This window comes from Pongo abelii, chromosome 2, assembly GCF_028885655.2.
Source record: "Pongo abelii isolate AG06213 chromosome 2, NHGRI_mPonAbe1-v2.0_pri, whole genome shotgun sequence".
Classification (NCBI taxonomy): Eukaryota; Metazoa; Chordata; class Mammalia; order Primates; family Hominidae; genus Pongo; species Pongo abelii.
In genome coordinates, this window is record NC_085928.1 from 14,821,483 (window position 1) to 14,843,276 (window position 21,794).

A 21,794-nucleotide genomic window follows, 5' to 3' on the forward strand; every position below is an offset into this window, starting at 1 on the left:
TTTTTCTTCATTTTTTCTGTTTTTCAGATTAAATAATCTCTATCAATCTATCTTCAAATTGCTAACTCTTCTGCCAGTTCAATTCCTTAGAAAAATTCTAATGAATTTTTCATTTTAGTAATTTTACTTAATTCCAGAATTTCCACTGTTTTTTAAAAATAATTTCTCTTTATTGGTATTGTCCATTTGATGCAACATTATCATACCTCCCCCTTTACTCCTTTAATAGTTTCCTTTAGTCTTTGAATACGATTATAATGGCTACTTTGAAGACTTTGTCTGTTAAATCTGACACCTGATTGCTCTCAGAGGCAGTTTCTGTTACCTACATTCTGTCCCCCCTACCCCGCGCCCACAGTGTATGGGTCATATTTTCCTGTTTCTTTTTTTTTTTCTTTTTTTGAGACGGAGTTTCACTCTTGTTGCCCAGGCTAGAGTGCAATGGTGCAATCTCAGCTCACTGCCACCTCCGCCTCCTGGGTTCAAGCAATTCCCCTGCCTCAGCCTCTCGTGTAGCTGGGATTACAGGCATGTGCCACCATGCCCAGCTAATTTTTTTTTTTTTTTTTTTTTTCTTAGTAGAGACAGTGTTTCTCCATGTTGGTCAGGCTGGTCTTGAACTCCCAACCCCAGGTGATCCACCCACCTCAGCCTCCCAAATGATGGGATTATAGGTGTGAGCCTCCACACCTGGCCATATTTTCCTGTTTCTTTGCATGTCTTATAATTTACTGGAAATTGGACATTTTAGATAACATATTGTAACAATCTGGGTACTAGCCCACTCTCCCCCTACCACCCCTGACCAACTGTGCTTGTTATTGTTATCTGCTTGTTTACTAACTGACTGGATTATTTTAATGAAATTTGTTACCCTCTTCTCCCACATTTGTATGTGAAGTGTTGTATTCAGTCCAAATTTAAAGAATATTAACAAACTAAAGCATATCTAGAGGAAGCTTCTAGGATGGAGAGAACTTGAAATGCCATGAATGAAAAGGCTAAGTGAACTGGAGTTTTTTTTTTTTTTTTTTTTTTTTGATGGAGTCTCGCTTTGTCACCCAGGCTGGAGTGCAGTGGTACGATCTCAGCTCATTGCAACCTCCACCTCCTGGATTCAAGCAATTCTCTGCCTCAGTCTCCCGAGTAACTGGGATTACAGGTGCCTGCCACCACACCCAGCTAATTTTTGTATTTTTAGTAGAGACAGGGTTTCACCATCTTGGCCAGGCTGGTCTTGAACTCCTGACCTCATGATTCAAAAAGGTGCATGTTTGTTACAGTTTAATTGAAAATTTTGCCTTTTGTCAATATACAATGATAAATGTGTTTGCCTTGTATTCTGTAGTTGATATTGTCTTACATTTTTATTTCTTTTTTTATTATACTTTAAGTTCTGGAATACATGTGCAGAATGTGCAGGTTTGTTACATAAGTATACATGTGCCATGGTGGTTTGCCACATCCATCAACCCATCATCTATATTAGGTATTTCTCCTAATGCTATCCCTCCCCTTGCCTCCCACCCCTCGACAGGCCCCCATGTGTGATGTTCCCCTCCCTGTGTCCATGTGTTCTCATTGGTGAATTGGAGATATTTATATGAAGTAGACTAGTCTAAGAGGATGGAAAGGACACACAGTTGCTGACTTAACTGTTATTCTGGTTTTGCTGAAGGAAGGGAGAAACAGATCACAAAACAAACTGGTAGACATAGGGAAGCCGACTTTAGCTCAATTATATAAGGAAGATTTTTTTTCCTAAAGCCTTAGATTAGAATAATTTTTTTAAACAAATAGTCTGACAATGGTGTATGCTACCTTATAAAATAATGAGGTGTTCATTTTAAGCAAAAGTTTATATCCTTTCACAATTGTTGAAGATAGTATTCCTTCTTTGGGATGGGAGGTTTGAGCAGATGATCACTAAATTATTTACACCTTCCGCAACAGTCAAGAACCCTGGCCTTGAATGTAGCCATTTTAACAAAATGCAAAGCACTTTACATGCCTATAAATATGCAGTACAAAGAACCTATTTTTCATTTCTAGAAAAATGTTTACAAAGAAACCTTAAATGTTTTCCTAGCCATATATGAAGATCAAATCAAAATGGATTAGATTTAAATCTAAGACCTCAAACCATGAAGTTACTAAAAGATAACACTGGGGAAACTCTCCAGGACATTGGCCTGGGCAAAGATCTCTTGAGTAATACCCCACAAGTACAGGCAACCAAGGCAAAAGTGGACAAATTGCATTATATTGAGTTTAAAAGCTTCGGCACAGCAAAGGAAACAACAAAGTGAAGAGACAACCCACAGAATGATAGAAAATATTTGCAAACTGACAAGGGAATGTGAATCCCTATATCCATCTGACAAGGGATTAATAACTAGAATATATAATGAGCTCAAACAACTCTATATGAAAAAATCTAATAAGCCAATTAAAAAATGGGCAAAAGATCTGAATAGACATTTCTCAAAAGAGACATACAAATGGTAAACAGGTATATGAAAAGGTGCTCAACATCACAGATCATCAGAGAAATGCAAAACAAAACTACAACAAGACATCATTTCACCTCAGTTAAAATGGGTTTTATCCAAAAGACAGGCAATAGTGAATGCTGGTGATGACATGGAAGGAAGGGAACACTGTTGGTGGGGATGTAAATTAGTACAACCACTATGGAGAACAGTAGTAGTTTTGAGGTTCCTCAAAAACTAAAGAGAGAACTATCATATAATCCAGCAATCCCACTGCTAGGTATATACCCAAAAGAAAGGAAATCAGCATATCGAAGAGACATCTGCATTCTCATGTTTACTGAAGTATATTCACAACAGGTAAGACCTGGAAGCAACCTAAGTGCCCATCATCAGACAAATGGATAAACAAAATGTGGCACACATACACAACAAAGTATTATTCAGCCATAAAAAAAGAATGAGATCCTGTCATTTGCAACAGCATGGATGAACTGGAGGACATTTTAGTAACTGAAATAAACTAGGCACAGAAAGGAAAAGTTTACATATTCTCACTCATTTGTGGGAGCTAAAATTTAAAACAACTGAACTCATGGAGATAACAGAGTAGAATTTTGGTTACCGGAGGATGGGAAGGGTAGTGGGGGTGGGAGAAAGGGGGATGGTTAATGGGTACATAATATAGTTAGCTAAAATGAATAAGATTTAGTACTTGATACCACAATAGGGTGACTACAGTCAACAATAATTTATTGTACATTTAAAAATAACAGAGTACAACTGACGTGTTTATAACACAAAGAAATAATAAATGCTCGAGGTGATGAATACCCCATTTACCCTAATGTGATTATTACACATTGCATACCTGTATCAAAATATCTCATGTACCCCATAAATATATTACACACTGAATATGTACCCATGAAAATTAACTTTTTTAAATTTTAAATTTAAAAAAATGTTTTTCTAGCAAAGAGATCCTCTGAGGTTGCTATTTGAAAGTATTTTCCTGATTAGTCACATATCTGGTAGCTTACTTTATAAATCACTGAAAGGATTGCTTTGAACTTCTATATTCTCTCATGTACTTGATTTAAAATATTAGAATAAAGTAATTCATTTTCAAGAGTTTCTCAGTTTTTCCCAAAGATTTTTTTAAAAATAAAATAACTGAGATCCAGAACTCACCAGAAGAAATCTTACCAGCACCTTTACAGTCAACAGAAAATGCTGATGTGACTCCATTGGCTGACCCCAGTTCGCACATGGAAATTTGATAAGGAGGCCTCAGCTTGATTTCCGTCTGCATGTCAGAAAGATTTATCTTTGTTGAAAGAGACCTGGGATTATTATATCGCTGCTTGGTCCTCTGAATGAAGTTATCTATGTAAAATAAAAAGTAAATTTCCTTGCAGTCACTTGTCAATTAATCATTTCATAATATGATGTTTATGGATAGTAAATATTACAGGTAGTTTATTATTCAAAATTGTTCAATTCGTCATGAAATAGTCCAATATTACTTGTGTTTAATGATTAATATATCATGGAATCATCAGTTTTACCCTCTAGAAATCAGTAATTTTAAATAAACTAAGGATTTAACACTACCTAAGTGTATTACATCCGCTTCAAGAAATTACAAAAACAAACAACAGCTTTAACTTTAAACCAAAGTCTTGAATTTTTTTTTTTTTTTTTTTAGACAGGGTCTTGCTCTGTCATCTAGACTGGGGTGCAGTGGTACAATCATAGCTCACTGTAACCTCAAACTCCTGTGCTCAAGTGATCCTTCTGCCTCAGTCTCCCAAGCAGCTGGGGCTACTGGTGTGAGCCACCATGCCCAGCTTATTTATTTTTTTTGTACAGACAGGGTCTCTCTATGTTGCCCAGGGTGGTCTCGAACTCCTGGCCTTAAGTGATCCTACTGCCTCGGCCTCCCAAAGTGCTGGGATAAAAGGCATGAGCCACCACACCTGGCCCAAAGTCTTGATTTTTATAGAGATTCCTATCTCATGAAATATTAAATCTGTCAGATTTACCAGCTGCAATTACATAAGAACACACACTAGAAGTTGCACGTTTTTATAAATCTGTTTTCTTTTTATTGCTTACACCATTAGAATGTAGGTTTTAAAGAATAAATTGAATAAAACTAACATAAGACATTTCCTAAATATTTTCCAAGTGGAATTTTATTTTTACTATTTACAACATGGTGTTTTTTTTTTTTTTCCTTCTACATCAGAAGTTGAGCAAACTACTGCCCACAGGCCAAATCTAGCCTGCTGACTATTCTGTAAAGTTTTATTAGAATATAACTGCACTCATTTATGTACTGCCTATGGCTGCTTTTGAGCTACAATGGCAGGGCTGAATAGTTGTGACAGGGACTACATGATACTTAAAGCCTAAAATATGTACTATCTGGTCCTTTCCAGCAAATGTTTGCCATCCCCTGTTCTACATGAAGCAGACTATAAAAGATTATTACAGAAACACAAAAGTCTGAATCTCTGGCTTATAAATTTCTCATTGAGAAGTTATCCTCTGGCATTAATTCTTGGGACCAGTACTCACAATCCCCTTCACAGCTCAAACACAATTTTTTTCTAATAAGCATCTAAGTAAAAAGTTACCATAATTTATAGATCATTTACCAAATTATTCTATTAAAAGCAAGACAGCAGAAGTCCCCCCTCCACCCAATATTAGATTTAAAATTGCTTATGATTGGATGCAGATAGAATAAAAAGGAAAAAAAATCAGGCCCTTACCAAATTCAATGAAACAGTATGGTCTGACAGCAGTATTTGTCTTCATCATGTTATAAGTAGTAATGAACTCCTTCTGAAGCTCATCCAGGAAAGAGAAGGCGAGAACATTTGGGTAATTTTCAGTGCACAACATCATGTAGCTCACTCCCAGAGAGCTAATAAAACTATAGTGTAAAAAACATTGGTTTTAAAATTTCAAATTAAATCAAGGTAACTCACTGCTTCACAAGACTGGTTCTATACACCATAAACTGCTACTATGGTGGCAATGAAGATCTTAACATTTATTATATATTCTAGGAAAAAATTTAAAGGAACCAAAATATAGTACTATTTTAAGTTGTGGTTTAAAAACAGAAGACAAAAAATAGAATGTACTACAGAGGGACACACAATACGGTTCTAACATTTCAGTTATCACTTGGGGTAAAAAGCAGGGGAATGGATATACAAATGTATTGTAAGTATTACAGATAGCTTAAAGTCTAACCCTTCAATATGTTTTCCACTTTTGAGTCCAGAACCCTTTCAAGATTCTGATGACAGGAACACTCTCCCTAGAAAGATGCCAGAACACAGAAGATTGCACACAATTTCAAGGTGATCACTGACCTCTTGAAGTCATCATTGACACGCCCCAGAATCAAATCCTCTACTTTACACAGTAATTAATTATGAACCATGGGAGGGGGGAATTTATGAGTTTATATAAAAAACAAAAGGAGAAATGAGGGCTATGGCTTAAAGCAGAATGCTGAGTGCTGACTGGTAAACGTAGAGGAAGTGCTAGCAAGGGAAAAATCAGCATTTTGCAACCAACATGGTAATGATTGGATCAGGCAAGGACAATCATGGATGTTAAATCTAGGGGGAAATTTTCACGGATTAGTATATTTGCATGGCTTTAAAATGTCTTTCCATGGATTGTTTCTTAGTTGCAAGGGGAAAATATTATACAGTAGAAACTAGATAACACCTTCACCAAGTACTCTCTAACATCATTAATGTTAGATGGACATTGTGTGTCTCCAGATGTTATATCCTGAGAAAGACACATCAGCTATATAATATTCTGAAAATGCATAACTTGAGTTTTATCATTAAGAAAACACCAAAATGATCAACATTCTATTTTTAAAAAGGAAAAAGTATATTCTTTAAAAGTGCCAGGGTTATAAAAAAGAAATAAAGAATGTAGAAATGTTGCCAATCAGAAGAAGCTAAAGAGGCCGGGCGTGGTGGGGGCCTGTAATCCCAGCACTTTGGGAGGCTGAGGTGGGCGGATCACCTGAGGTCAGGAGCTTGAGACCAGCCTGGCCAACATGGTGAAACCCCGTCTCTACTAAAAACACAAAAATTAACTGGGCATGGTGGTGCATGCCTGTAATCCCAGCTATTCAGGAGGCTGAGGCAGGAGAATCGTTTGAACCCAGGAGGCGGAGGTTGCAGAGAGCCAAGATTGCACCATTGCACTCCAGCCTGGGTGACAAGAGAGAGACTCTGTCTAAAAAAAAAAAAAAAAAGCTAAAGAGATGTGACAACTAAATACAATACCTAACGCTAGTCCAAATCCTGTGCCAAAAAGCAATAAAAAAAAATGCTATAAAGCATATTCCTGGGTCAACCAACAAAAAAGGAAAGTTGGCAGTAGAGTAGATAAAGTATGGTATGAACATTAAATTTACTGAAGCTGATATGTGTACTGTGGTTAAGTAAGAAAATATCCCTAATTTTAGAAAATATACTCTGAAGTAGTTATGAAGAAAGGGGCATGGTATTTATAAGTTTCTCTCAAATGGTTCAGGAAAAAAAAATAAATCAGATAGTTAAATAGGTAGGTAGATAAAATGAGAAGACAAATGTGGTAAAATGTTGACCAAAGGTGACTATGGGAACAGGTGTTATTTGAACTTTTCTTATTCATAAAACTTTTCTGTAAGTTTGAAATTACTTCTAAATAACAAATTTAGAAATGAAAAATGAAAAAATAAGCACTGAAACATGAAAATTAACCATATTCTATTGGAAAAAAAGCTTTCTAGAATCTAGTATATACCCCACTATAATAAATAAGCAGAGCACAAAACACAAAGTAACCCTTTTTAATGAGTCACCTAAACATCATTGCATAGCACCGTCAATATAGCTGGTCTAGATCAGGGCAGTAAACAGCATGCAGGATGTAATTCACCACTCCTATGCTGGACTCTGCTAATCTACACAGTAATCATTTTTTTTTTTTTTTTTTTGAGATGGAATCTCGCTCTGTTGCCCAGGCTGGAGTGCAGTGGCACAATCTCGGCTCACTGCAACCCCCGCCTCCCGGGTTCAAGTGATTCTCCTGTCTTAGCCTCCTGAGTAGCTGGGATTACAGGCACACACCACCACACCTGACTAATTTTTATATTTTTAGTAGAGATGGGGTTTTACCATGTTGACCAGGGTGGTCTCAAACTCCTGACCTCAAGTGATATACCCACCTTGGCCTTCCAAAGTGGTGGGATTACAGGTCTAAGTCACCACGCCCAGCCTACACAGTAATCTTTACTGTAAAACTCTGATCCATACTGGTCACCTTACAATTTTCTTTCTCGAATAACATAGAAGCAGAATTTATTAATGTTTAGAATAAATATGTTCACAGGATTCAAATTTAACAAGAATGAAAAATAAAAGGGTATACTGCACTTAAAGTGTCTTATCACTCTTGCCCAGATACCCAGTTCTCCTTCCCTTGGGCAATTCATGTTAGTAATAATTTCTTATGTATCCTTCCTGTGAGAGCTTGTGTGTAAGTAAATATGTGTGTGAATATATACATGTGAGATAGATAGATAGATAGATAGATAGATAGATAGATATATATATATATGAGTCCTTTTTTAAAGACCATCCTAGGCAGCCAAATGGGCTTGGCACCTACTAGTCATCTATTACTAGTGGTATGGGATATACTAGTGGTGAAATAGCGCTGATCTTATGGTTCTAGAGTAACCTGGTTGTTCCTTTCTGAAGCATCACTTAATACACAGTCATTTAGTGCACTGTTTTTCAAAGTGCAAGTTGTAAACCACTATGTCATAAAACTAGTTTAGTGAACTACAGCATTTTCCAGAAATTGAAATAAAATATAACAGAAAATACTGGAATATTGTTTCATAAAACTTTTGTTTTAGTTTCCTATATGTGTATATATAGCATTCACAAAGTAAAATGTATCTCTTCTTAAGGATCATAGTCAAATTAATTTAGCCATAGCATATTGCCTTTTTCTACAAATTAGTATCTAAATCAAAGGCCAAAATATGCTTTCTCAAATGATTTTCTTTCCAAAAAAAATCTTCACTGTCATTATCAAAGTTCTTTGACATGTTATTAGCATTCAAATATACCCCATAATAACCTCAATAACCTAAAGACAATTGGTAATTGGCTTCCACATCCTAGGAACTCCCAACTGGTTAGCTAGGAGTTATTTGATTATCCTCCATTAATATGACTGAAGTTTTTGGAACCCTTTTTTTGTATTATGTCAGTCTTACTGTATTTCCATATTAATAACAGAGTCAGCCACAGATGCCTACATGACAGTTTATCCCAAATGGTTTATCTTACTTGTGCTAAATGTAACTAGATAATTGTATGTGAAATAAAGGAAACCCTATGTCTTTAACATGGCATGTGAGCATTTTCAGGGAGTCTTTATCTTACTACAGTTGCAAGATTCTCTCTGAAAAGGCTATAGTGTGTTCTATAACATTATGGCTTTTCATAGTAAATTTAACTTTATAATGCTTTATTTGAAATGCAAAGCTAGTTTTCCCAAAGTATATACAGTTCCATTTATGTTTGTGATGAAAAAAATTCTGCTTTTTCAACAATCATGGGACAGATTGAAATACTCCCACCACTTCACTGAGGACTACTCATAAAATAGTCTAAAGTCATTACAGGCATGCCAGTTTGTGCATGCTTTTGCTGTGTTCATCAGGTTCACCTAGCTAATATTTTATAGACAATCGGCGGATGTCTATCTGCCTTGAGGAGAAAGAAGAGAAATAGTAGTAAGAGTAATAGCACCACATAGTTTACTGACCGCTTAGTATGAGCTAGGCCCTTTGCTAAGTATTTTACATATTTAGTTTCGTTCTCACAATAAAGGGGCACTATTATCTCCATTTTACAAATGAAAGAAAAGAAACTCAGAGAGGCTTAGTAATTTATCCAAGGTCACACACCATTAAGAAGCAAAGATAGGATGAAGTTAGTTGATTCCAAGGCCCACATTCTTTCCACAATACAATACCAACTTCCATGTAGTATAGATTAACCAATTATTCCTAATTCACCAATGTTTTTTCACTTTTTCCAAGCCACAAATCAATCTCTATTTTATTCCCTAAATTAAGAGTAATGAAACTTCAGAGTTTTGGAACCTGTATTACAGTTATCTTCTGGAAGCCCTCCCAAACACTCCACTTTATTTTGTACAACTCTACTCCTCCCTCTCTACATTCCAGCCACCCACTGGCCTTACTTCAGATCCCCAAGGATGCCAACCCACTCCCAGCCCTCCCACTCCCAAACTGAGAAACTTCATGATTTTGTCTTCCCCAGTTGCAATGCTCCAATTCTGAACTGGCTAATTCCTACATATCCTTCAGTTCTTAGACTGAAAGTCCTTCCCAGAACACACAATCTAAACTGATCCCACTCCTACAGTATATCATAGCAGCTGTTAGTTTTCTTCACAAACTAACCCAATTTGTAATTGTATATTAATATATTTTTGTTGCAATGTCTCTCTAATATACACACTCCATGAGAGCAGGGATGATTTCTGTATTGCTCACCATTATATTCTTAGAATATTTTGTGTCTAGTATACCATAAGTGCTTAGTAAATAAATGAGTGCAAAGGTGGCATCATTCCTTTACTCATTTATACACTAATTTGTTGAGTATATCATGCACCGGTAATTGTACAGCTTAGTGGTATCTACACAAAGCAGCAGCTCAATAAATACTTGACTAAATGACAGAAGAGAGTAGAACTTATCTTCTAGTTACTGTTCTCCAGAAGGCTTTATTTAGGGTTCAGGTCAGTGAATCTTCGACATGTCCTTAAGAGAGGGATGTTCTCAAGAGCCATGTGGAATTACTCACCTTCACAGTGAGTACCCCGAGAATGGCTATGCAGGTCTCAAAGACTTGTCTGCTCTCCCTTTAACACTGTCATTACTCACACACAGACAGACACACATACAAACACACACTCTCTCCTCTTTTCTCTATCTTGGGCACAATTTTTAAATTGCCAAGGTTTTTTCCTACTTTGATCTAATTTCCTTTATATTGTTTAGCTCCATTCCATTTCTGGGCTTTGGTGCCAATGGGGTTTGGTCTTTACTGGTACTGCTTTTCTTTTACCTGAGGAATTTATCCAATTTCATTACATTTTTGGTTCTCCTCCCTGGCACACCCACTAGGAACTTCTTTAGGGTCAAGTATTACCTAACAGGTAAGACCGGCAGAAGTCCAAATACCAGACATAGGAGATTTACCCCTTCTAATCACTTTGCTAAAAAGCTAATTCTATAATGTGTCCAAGCCATTCCACAAGTGATTCCTACATTCAACAAAATGAATAAATGGTTTTACACAATAAACTTTTTTCTAGTATCTAATTTTATTTACAAACTGTCAAAGAAATTTTACATATCACCAATTAAACACTGACATTATTAGGACAATTCTGGCCTGCTGCACCAAACTAAATAATTAGTAATAGCAAATATCTTCCTCTCAGCAGACAGAACACCTAGCATAGGCCCAGCATTCTACTTCATAGGCTCTGATGTCAAAGATATAGTCCCTGCCTACCAGGAGCTTAACATACTACTACTGGGGATGTGCTTATCACAGTGATTTACAAACCAAGATATATACATAAAATGTGGCATGCTAAATGACAAGATACATAGATAGCAAATGATTTAGTATTACAAACTGATTTATGAACTGATATATTATTTGTATTACATATAACATGTAATTTTCATGCTATAATTGTGCCACTATACATAGAAACTCTGCTTATCCTTTGTAGTCACATTTGCCCAGTGAATAGCTTTCCTGGGTGCAGAAAAGTTCTTTAATAGGACATACCATCTCTAATCTACTGTTAAATTTGCCAAGTATAAAAAAATGTTTTGGGCCGGGCGCAGTGGCTCACACCTGTAATCCCAGCACTTTGGGAGGCCGAGGCGGGCAGATCATGAGGTCAGGAGATCGAGACCATCCTGGCTAACACGGTGAAACCCCGTCTCCACTATAAAAAAAAAAAAAAATACAAAAAAAATTAGCCGGGTGTGGTGGCGGGCACCTGTAGTCCCAGCTACTCAGGAGGCTGAGGCAGGAGAATGGCCTGAACCCAGGAGGCAGAGCTTGCAGTGAGCCAAGATCGTGCCATTGCACTCCAGCCTGGGCAACAGAGCGAGACTCCATCTCAAAAAAAAAATGTTTTGGAATACAGCCTTCCACATTGAATTCCATTCTCTAAAATAAAGTGTTGAAACTTTAAAATATTAAATAGGGCCAGGCGCAGTGGCTCACACCTGTAATCCCAATGTTTTGGGAGGCTGAGGCAGGAGGACTACTTGAGCCCAGGAGTTCGAGACCAGCCTAGACAACAAAGTGAGATGCCATCTCCACAAAAAAATTGTTTTAAATTAGCCAGGTGTGGTGACACACACCCATAGTCACAGCTACTCAGGAGGCTGAGGCAGGAGGATCGCGTGAACCCAGGAGTTCAAGGGTGCTATGAGCTGATTGTGCCACTGCACTCCTGCCTGGGCAACAGAGCAAAACCCCATCTCTAAAAATAAAAATAAAATATTAAATAGAGAGGCTCAACATTAACAAAGTGAGCATATCTTATGAATTGTATTATCACCAAATACGTCTCATAGAAAACAAGATGAAAACAAAAGACTTTGCCACTAGTGGAACAGTAAGGAGATAAGAATGAGGGCTCAATAACACTGAGTGTCCACTACATGTAGCATTTTACCAGGAACTTTCTATTTTCTCACTTACTCCTTTCTTACATGGCCAACTTGCAATTACCCTCCAATGGTGAAGCGTCAAATCATGAATAAATCATCCTATGAATAAAAGACCCATTTTAGCCACAAATTTTAACATCATTAAAAAGGAAAATATTTATTAATATGAAATATGCCAGATGATGGTAACTTACAACAGTAACCTAAGGGAGAATCTGAGATCTTTTTAAGAAATCAATGGTAATTACACCATGAGAGACTTGGATAAAACACAGAACAAGCAAAGTTTGCCTTTGACATCTTTATTTCCTTTTCTTCAGAGTTAATCTCCCAATTCACCCTTTCTCACTTCCCTAACACAGCCACACTCCAGAGAATGAAGATCCTGACTTTTTTAGATAACTGATCAGATAATCCCTAACTTATGAATTGGGTGTATTTCCCAAAGCTTATTGCACCTAGATCTCATTTTCCCACAGAAACTGTACTATAACAGTAATTAGGTTCCCAGGCCAGTTCACAAGAGCCTATTTAACATATATGGTGCTGAAAAGCTGTACATTTTGCCATAATAAGCAGGAGAAAAGGAATGTGATACTAGTAATGAGACAAAATAGGAAAATCGAATACCCAGGTTATCTCCTTCCCCCAACTGGTTCAGTAGCTATAGGTTGGTTGCATTTCCCTGCCACACCCTCTTCCTGTCACACCTAGTCTACAATGACACAATGCTGTCCCATCAATTTTAGGAATCACAGATACTCTGTTCCTCATTATTATCGACCAAAAAAAGAGGGGGGTGGTATGTCCCTTCATTCTCTTCCCTGGTTCATTTCTCTCTCCATAAAGTGAAAAGAATTAGGAGAATTAGGAACACATGCTGCCAAGAAAGGAGTTAAGGGTAAAGAGCAGCAGCCATTTTTTTTTACCAGATAATAATGTGACTCCTGAATCCAAAATATTGTGGTTCATATATATCATTTACTATTTTTGTGATGTTGAAGGAGCCGCTTTACATTCCTAAGTCTCATTTACCTTATCTGTAAAATAGGGTAGTGATAGCACTACCCAGCATCTATCTGCCCAGCATCCCTTCCCTCTTTCCCTTTGGGGAATTACCTTCAGCGCCATTCTGTATGGCTTTGGTAAAGCTCAAAGGGGTAAGGACATGTGATGCAGTCTTAGCCAAATAAGAGTACCTCATCCCCTCTGACCACAATGATTAATCAGTCTAGAAATGGTCAATTATACAAGCAAAGACAATGTCTTGCTCTTGAGACATGGAGAGGAGTTGCTCAGTTGGACTGAAGTAAGCCTGGAGCTGTCTGTGTAGTGCTTTCAAGTCGTAGAGTATCTATCTGCAAAAGGTAAGAGACTGTAGAAATGAGAAAGATTCCTGATAACATCTGTGAAGCCAGCTCCACCACTACCCTTCAAAATACCTATTTTTCCTTAAGCTAATGTGAGTTGTGTGTCTGCCCCTGGCAATGGAAAAGAGCTCTATTTAATAGCCCTTCACAGAGCTGTTAGAAAGCTTAATGATAACGTCAGTAAAGTACCTGGCAATAGCAAGTACTCAATAATTGGGTTATAGTTTAAGTTGTTATTTTAGTAATCAGAAAATTTCCCGAAGGAGTGAAAGGGAAACACTGCTAGACACTAAAGCCAAAACGCAGGTAAGCCTAAAATAGTATTCCTGGCCGGAGGTAGCAGTGTAGGGAGAAAGTGAACCCTCAGGCAAGGAAAGAACATTAGGAGGCTCACAGCGATTATCCGGCTTCAAATGAATTCACAGTGGAAGAACTAAAAAATTTTACTTCTTGCACTAAAATTCACAATAGGATATGATTGTCTTCCCAAAAGGTATTTATTTGTCTTTTCAGCGTCTTACTGTTTAAACAAAGAGATTTCAAAATGTACAACTATGATTTTTAAATCTCTAAAGCCAATTGCAAAGTTTTAAAGATCTCAGATGACCCAACCCAATTTCCATATGGTTCATACTTACTTTAGCCATTTTTTTTTCTTAAGTGGTAACATAAGTTTATTCATTAAAAATTCACTACATTCTAAGGAAAGTACTCTTCGACTTCTAAAACAGATGAATTCCTTAAAATTTTATATAGAGAGAATTGGAATATCACTATAGAATGTGAGAAGAAATCACAAAACTGAATACCCCACACTACACACCATCCTGCCCAATCAATAAGGTTTCTCTGGCACTCTGAATGCTGTCATATTCCCAAAACAACCATCCCTCATTTAGTAGCTACTACGACATGCGCAAGGAACTGTGCTAGCACAAGCCATGCTCCACAGAATGTCCTTCATTGGCGAAACAGAAGTATCTAGCTACTACATTCATTTGAAATTCATCATTTTCCCAATACAGAGGAGGAGAAAACCAAAGGAATTTTCTCAATTTTATTTTATTTTTAAATTTATTTATTTATTTTGAGGCAGAGTCTCACTCTGTCGCCCAGGCTGGAGTGCAGTGGCACGATCTCAGCTCACTGCAGCCTCCACCTCCTGGGTTCAAGTGATTCTCTTGCCTCAGCCTCCTGAGTAGCTTGGATTAGAGATGTCTGTCACCACACCCGGCTTTTTTTTTTTTTTTTTTTTTTGTATTTTTAGTAGAGACAGGGTTTCACCATGTTGTCCAGGATGGTCTCAAACTCCTGACCTCAGGTGATCTGCCAGCCTTGGCATCCCAAAGTGCTAGGATTACAGGCGTGAGCCATCAGACCCAGCCTAATTATCTCAATTTTAAATGTTACTCCCCCGATTTTTTTTTTCTTTCAAACTCTGGTCTTCCCTTGCCTATTCAACTAGAATTTAATGTGAGGTATCAACTGATTTGGCACATAATTATATACTTAGTGATTTTGAGATTCTGTGAAGAAAGAGTACCTCCATTTCTATACAAATTTGAAAACCACAATGCCAAGAGTTGAGGAATCAAAAATAGTATAAGCCATGGCAGATCAATTCCCTCAATGAGTTACAACTCTGTTATAAAGAGAGGATGGAGAAATAAAAAAATTAAATTAAAAATAAAAAATTTTAATAAGTGATGAAAAAGGCAGTCAACCGACTTCTACAGGTGATCTGTGAAAGGAGTGAGATCATTAGAGATAGAAATAGTAATGAGAAAGAAGGTGATTCAAAAGAAGTAGGGTTTGAAGGAAAGAAGCATTTAATATGGCTAGGAGAAAAGAGAGACAGAATGGTGGCAATTTCAGGCTGTGCTATGATGTTGCTACGGCAGACCTGTGAGTTTTATCTAGCAAACTCATAATGGTTAGAAAAACAGTTGTGCTGTGAGAATTTTAAGTCAGGTAACACACACAAATTCTCAATTTTACACATTTCAGTCTAAGCTCAACGTCATATAAGGTAACAACCTCATTAAACAGAAACTAAACCTCAAGATCTCTTATCAATGATAGAAAATATATGAAATCCAGGTCCTTGTCAGGAACTAGAACTAGAACTTCTGTTTTCCAATCCTTATTGAAGGTTTGGTACAAAAAAACATGCACAGAAATTTTTCTATGCATGGCTCTGAAATGCATAGAAAAATGCAGGTAATCTTTTCCTTTTGACTTATCTGAATTGTATTCTTGAACTAGACCAGATTAGACTTCTGCTGATTTATCCCACTCATAAACTCTAATAATTATGGTTGCTGGAAGAATGTTTATCCAAATGCTGTCCTCTTTATATACTTCAGGTCTCAATAACAGGAAAAACAATGTTTTTATCCAATGGACACTAAATCCTATGGATTACCCCCTTTGCTTTGGCCACAAGGAAACTCAATGGTAATATCTGCAACCTTTTCCTAACAAATGGATGGACTATCTAGTTTGCATCTCCAGAAGGAAATGTTACCTCAGTTTATTATTCTCCTATCTCTATTTTCCTTCTTCTGACTCCCTTACTTGGCCCCTTGAATTTTTTTTTTTTTCCTAAATTGCCTCAAATCCTTTGTGTGGAATAAGCTGGAGTACAACTAAATAAAACTAAATAATACAAAATCTAGAATTTTCAGTTAAATAGAATGAAGGGATGTTAAAACATTACATTTTACTTTTAAGAAAAGTCAAAATAAATTTTTTTAATTCTAAAAAAGAGAGTCAAAAGAAAAAAAAATTGCAAAAGTTTTTTTTAAGTCCAGCACACCTACCAGAATTAATATACATTCAAGCCAATCTCCTATAACTTTGATATTTGTTTATACCACTATACATTCACAAATAAAACTCAGAATAATGACCCAGGACACTAACAGAGCCTATTAAATAAAATATTGAAATATTTCAAGTTTTTCCTCTAAAAAAATAGAAGTAGGTTGAGACATCATTTTACATATATTTTAATCACCATAATCACAATATTTTCTAATTAAACCCTCAGAAACCCCAATTAAATATAACATCTTACCATTATCTTACCATTATCCAGGTGATCTAAGAAATTGTGGACACTCTCCAAGGTTCTAACCTGGGCCTCTCTCTAAACCCAGTAGGCACTTCTCCTGTCACAATTATCAACCACATCTACGTGAATGATTCCAAAATCTCTATCCCATCTCCACTGAACTACCCTGTCAAAACCTCAATTTATTTATTTATATATATTTTTTGAGACAGGGTCTTGCTCTGTCACCCTGAAATGTAGGGGTGAGATCATGGCTCACTGCAGCCTCAACCTCCTAGGCTCAAGCGATCCTCCCACCTATGTCCCCACAGTAGCTGGGACTATGTCACGCCTGGCTAATTTTTTTGTTTTTTTGTAGAGACAGGGTCTCCCCATGTTGCCCATGCTGATGTCAAACTCCTGGGCTCAGGGGATCTGCCTGCCTCGGCCTCTCAAAGTGCTGAGATTACAGGTGTGAGCAACTGTGCTTGGCCTAAAACCTCAATTTAAATAATTAAAGTGGGCCAGGTGCAGTGGCTCATGTCTGTAATCCCAGTACTTTGGGAGGCCAAGCAGGAGGATCACTTGAGCCCAGGAGTTTGAGGTCAACCTGGGCAACGTGGTGAGACCTCATCCCTACTAAAAATAAAAAAATTAGCTGGGTGTGGTGGTGTGCACCTGTAATCCCAGCAACTCGAGAGGCTGAAGTGGGAGGATCACTTGAGCCCAAGAGGTTGAGGCTCAGTGAGCTGTCATCGTGCCATTGCATTCCAGCCTAGGTAACACAGCAAGCCCCAGTGTCTTAAAAAAATGATCAAAATGGAGCTTCATTATCTTTCTCTTCTGCCTCACACCTCATAAACAGTCTGTTCCAAAGATCTCATTTCTGGCAATGACACCATCATTCTGTCCAATTCCAAGGCTTCAGTCATCTTTGCCCCTTCCTTCATCTCTGGTATTCCATCCTATCCAGCTTGGTCACTTCTTTTGAAGTGATCCAACTTCAAAGTGATCCCCAATCAAACTATTTCTCATTATCATTCTAGTTCTTTTGGTGTTCTAATTTTCATTTGCATGTTTATTTTCTTACTTCAGGCCCTAATAAGTTGGCCTCTCTGCCTTATCTCTCTCCTCTTGGACTGTCCATCTCACCCTAAGTTCCACTGTCTCAGGATTGTTTTTTATCAAGTCACTTCCCTTGAACCTGCAGCAGAACTTCCTATAACATATTACATCAAAGTCACATCCTTCAATCTGAACTTTCAGGGCGATCCAGGATCTGGCCCCAAAATGATTATCACACATGTCTCACAACTATCCATAAATCACCATTCACTGACCCAGGATAAGCATGTTAATACACCTACCATGCTAAGTCACATTCTTTGCTTATTCTGCCTCTCCTCCGTACACCTTGGAATGCTCTCCTCCCTGCCTTAGCCAACTCTTATTAATTCTTCAGGACATGGCTCATGTCTCATCTCAACAACGAAGCCCTCTGCTTATTATATCCTATATGCACTGTGTTTTTACCTTATTTCCTTCTGTAGGCATAATCAATATCCAGCTTGATATCAGACGTTAATTGTTCTCTAACTGTTTCACATCTAAGCTTTCCAAGGTGGTCTCATCCATTCCCATGGTTTTAATCACAAACTGTAAGCTGACTTCCAAATCTAAATATCTATACTTGTCCTCTTCACTAAGCTTCAGACTCACATATCCAGCTGCTTACCTAGCAGTGCCCCTTGGATGTCTAATGGGTATCTCAGATTTAACATGTCCAAACAGAACTCTTACTTTTTACCAATGAGATGCACTTATCCTCTCCTTTCTTGCTCATTTCAGCTACATTATTCATCCAGTTCCTCAGGCCAAAAAACTACGGTGATTATTCTTCTTTTGCCCTCACATCCCATTTCAATCCAGTAGGAAGATTTGCTGGTATTAATCCCAAAATATAGCCCCAATCTAACTATTTCTATTCATTACCACCCTAGCTCGTTACAATCAGCACCCCCACCTGAACTTCTCTGAGTCTTCCATCTGACTTCTCTGCTTCCACTTTCTCCTTTATTCTTCACAGTGCAGGCAGAATGATCTACTCTAAGCCAAATGAAATCATGTAACTCTACAGCTTAAAACTACCCAATGGCTTCCTACTGCATTAGACTAAACAGACTAATAGACTCCAAACTCACTACATAACTTGCCCCATTCCTACCTTTCTGGCCTCACTTTCTGCAACTCTATTAATTGTTCATAATTCTTCAGGATCACTGGTTTTCTTTCTGTCTCTTGGCAAGTAAAAACGGGCTTCTCCACTGACTGCTATCTCTGCCTTGCTCTTCATCCACAGCATCCTTCATATAATTACCTCCTCTCTCATCTTTTAGGTCTCTGCTCAAATGTCACCCTCTCACAGAGTCCCTTGACCACCATAAATAGTCACTCTTTATCCCATTGCCCAGTTTTACTTGATTTGTACATGACTCAGTGATAAGTGCTACCCCCTCCCACTAGATGTAAGCGGCTTCAGTTCTTTGAGGGCAGATATCAGGTAAAAATTTTTTATTTCCAATTATAGTTTGCTTACTACAACCCTAGGTATGTAAGAATGCAAATAAATATTTAGTGGTCAACTTATAAGAGGAATATCTATGATCTGCACAACTATACAATTTCCCAGAGCCAGATATAAATACAAAGAAACTACAAAAAGGCTGCTGCTGACATGATGACTATTTAGTATAAGTTCAGAACAATATGATGCTCGACTTGAACAGGTTTTCCTAATCACTCCTTTCTATTGCAACCACTTAAACTTCATTAAAATGACAACTACTGGGCAAATAAGTCAAATAAAGCAAACTGAAGTCTTACTTAATGTTATAATGTCCAGTTTTCAGTGTACATCTATCAGGAAGTTGAGCAAGTTTCCTCGAAAGCATTTTAAAATACTTTCTGCACTCCTGCATTCCTGTGCTTTGTTCATAATCAGTAGAAGCAGAAAGTGGCAGTCCATCTCTGACACGAATGACTGAGGCAGATAAAATCATAGACATTTCAATCAACAGAGAAGACCTAAAACAAAATGAACAATTTGGGTTACATAAAAATTAAAGCCAAACTTGATAAGCATATGTAAAAATGTTCAACTTACTAGTAATATAAGAATAGTAATTAAAATGGCCAGGCGCGGTGGCTCACACCTGTAATCCCAGCACTTTGGGTGGCTGAGGCAGGCGGATCACAAGATCAGGAGTTTGAGACCAGCCTGGCCAACATGATGAAACCCCTTCTCTACTAAAAATACAAAAATTAGCTGGGCGTGGTGGTGCACACCTGTAATCCCAGCTACTCAGGAGGCCGAGGCAGGAGAATTGCTTGAACCTGAGAGGCAGAGGTTGCAGTGAGCCGAGATCGCGTCACTGAGCTCCAGCCTGGGCAACAGAGTGAGACTCCGTCTCAGGAGGAAAAAAAAAAAAAAAAACTAATTAAAACAACATACTATGCTTCACTTAACATATTAGCTTTTTTTTTTTTTTTTTGAGACAGTATCTTGCTCTGTCACCCAGGCTGGAGTGCAGTGGCACCATCTTGGCTGACTGCAACATCCCCCATCCAGGGTTCAAGCAATTCTCACGCCTCAGCCTGGGATCCCATGCCACAGCATAGGATGTGGCTGGGACTACAGGCGCCTGTCACAGTGCTGGGATTACAGGCATGAGCCACCACACCCAGCCACATTAGCTTTTTAAAAAATAATACTTCTGTCTGGCATTCTCATAAGTACAGATGCAAGTAAAAACTGGTACAAACAGTTCTCAAAATGATTTGGCAATTTCAACAGGAGTCTGAAGGCATACCTTTTAACCTCAATAAATTTAAATATATACCTGTCTTGAGAAAAATAATCAGAAATCCAGGCAAAATTTTAAACAGAAAGACATTCTTCCACTCAAATAACTGAAAGCAATCTAAATATCCTATAAAATGGTGATGGTTAAGTAAATTATAGTATATTCATATAACAGAATATAATGCAGCAACTAAAAGTTAACGTTTGTGGAGAAAGTTTAATAATGTGGTAAAACGCTTATATGTTAAGGAGAAAAAAGCAGGATAAAAATTGCAAATGTTTTTACACAAACATAAAGAGACGAAGATAAAGAGAAGGAAAAAGGGATTGAAAAATGGATGCAGAAAAAGATGCCAAATTAAGAATATGCTCACCTCTAAGAAATGGTATTATTGGTAATTATTATTTTATAATTTCCTAAATGTTCTCAATAGTCACAGTATAAAAATATACTACTTTTATAATCAGAAAAAAATTATTTAAAATAAATCCTAAAGCTAAAGGAATATTGGTTTTAATGTTGTTCTCAATCTTTTTACCAGAAAGTAAATCTTAATGGCCTATTTTATTGGATTCTCTTCTTGCTTTACAAAAACAGATGAAAGGACTTCACAGGCCTGAGTCTGAAGGAACTCAGGTCAACAGTCACTCAACCTTTCATAAAATACACAGTGGCTCTCAAACTTTAGCTTGCATAAGAAGTTGAAAGTTTAGTTAAAAATGCAGATTTCTGGGCTCTGCCCTCAAAATTCTGAACCACTGACTGTGTGATAGGGCTTGACAATCTGCTTATTGTCTAAGGCCCATACTTTTAAAAACATTAAAATATGTTCACTATCTAAGATTAAGTGATAACTCTTCTCTGTCAGGCCATCAAAGCACAATGTCACTAAGAGCTTCCTCACTAGTGGTGAGGCAACTGGTGAAAATTCAAAAATCTGATAAAAATCTCATAGGCATTTTTCCAAAAATATTGTCTCTTAGAGACTAAATTAATCCTTATCTGCCCACTTAATCTAGGTCAATATTATCTCATTCCAGAAAGGAAAAAATGAGTTAGCAATATATATATATTTAAAAAAAACCCACAGAAAACCAATTGTTACAAAGCTTGTAAATCAGAAGCTGATAGTTTTCACTGCTGTGTGAAGTCAAAATCTGACTT

General features: G+C 37.3%; 1 protein-coding gene across 7 annotated transcripts in view; it reads right to left on the reverse strand.

The window, feature by feature from the left end:
• The window catches only part of SEC22A (SEC22 homolog A, vesicle trafficking protein), a 70,261-nt gene that overhangs the window by 43,120 nt on the left and 5,347 nt on the right, over window positions 1–21,794 (reverse strand). For all 7 annotated transcript variants that reach the window (XM_054551391.2, XM_063721728.1, XM_009238462.3 and 4 more), the window contains 3 exons: window positions 19,651–19,851; window positions 5,276–5,439; window positions 3,687–3,881 (listed from right to left, as the gene is read on the reverse strand). In XM_054551391.2, the coding sequence (XP_054407366.1) occupies window positions 3,687–3,881; window positions 5,276–5,439; window positions 19,651–19,832 (541 nt within the window). In that variant the 5' untranslated portion in view covers window positions 19,833–19,851. The remainder of the gene's footprint in view (window positions 1–3,686; window positions 3,882–5,275; window positions 5,440–19,650; window positions 19,852–21,794) is intronic.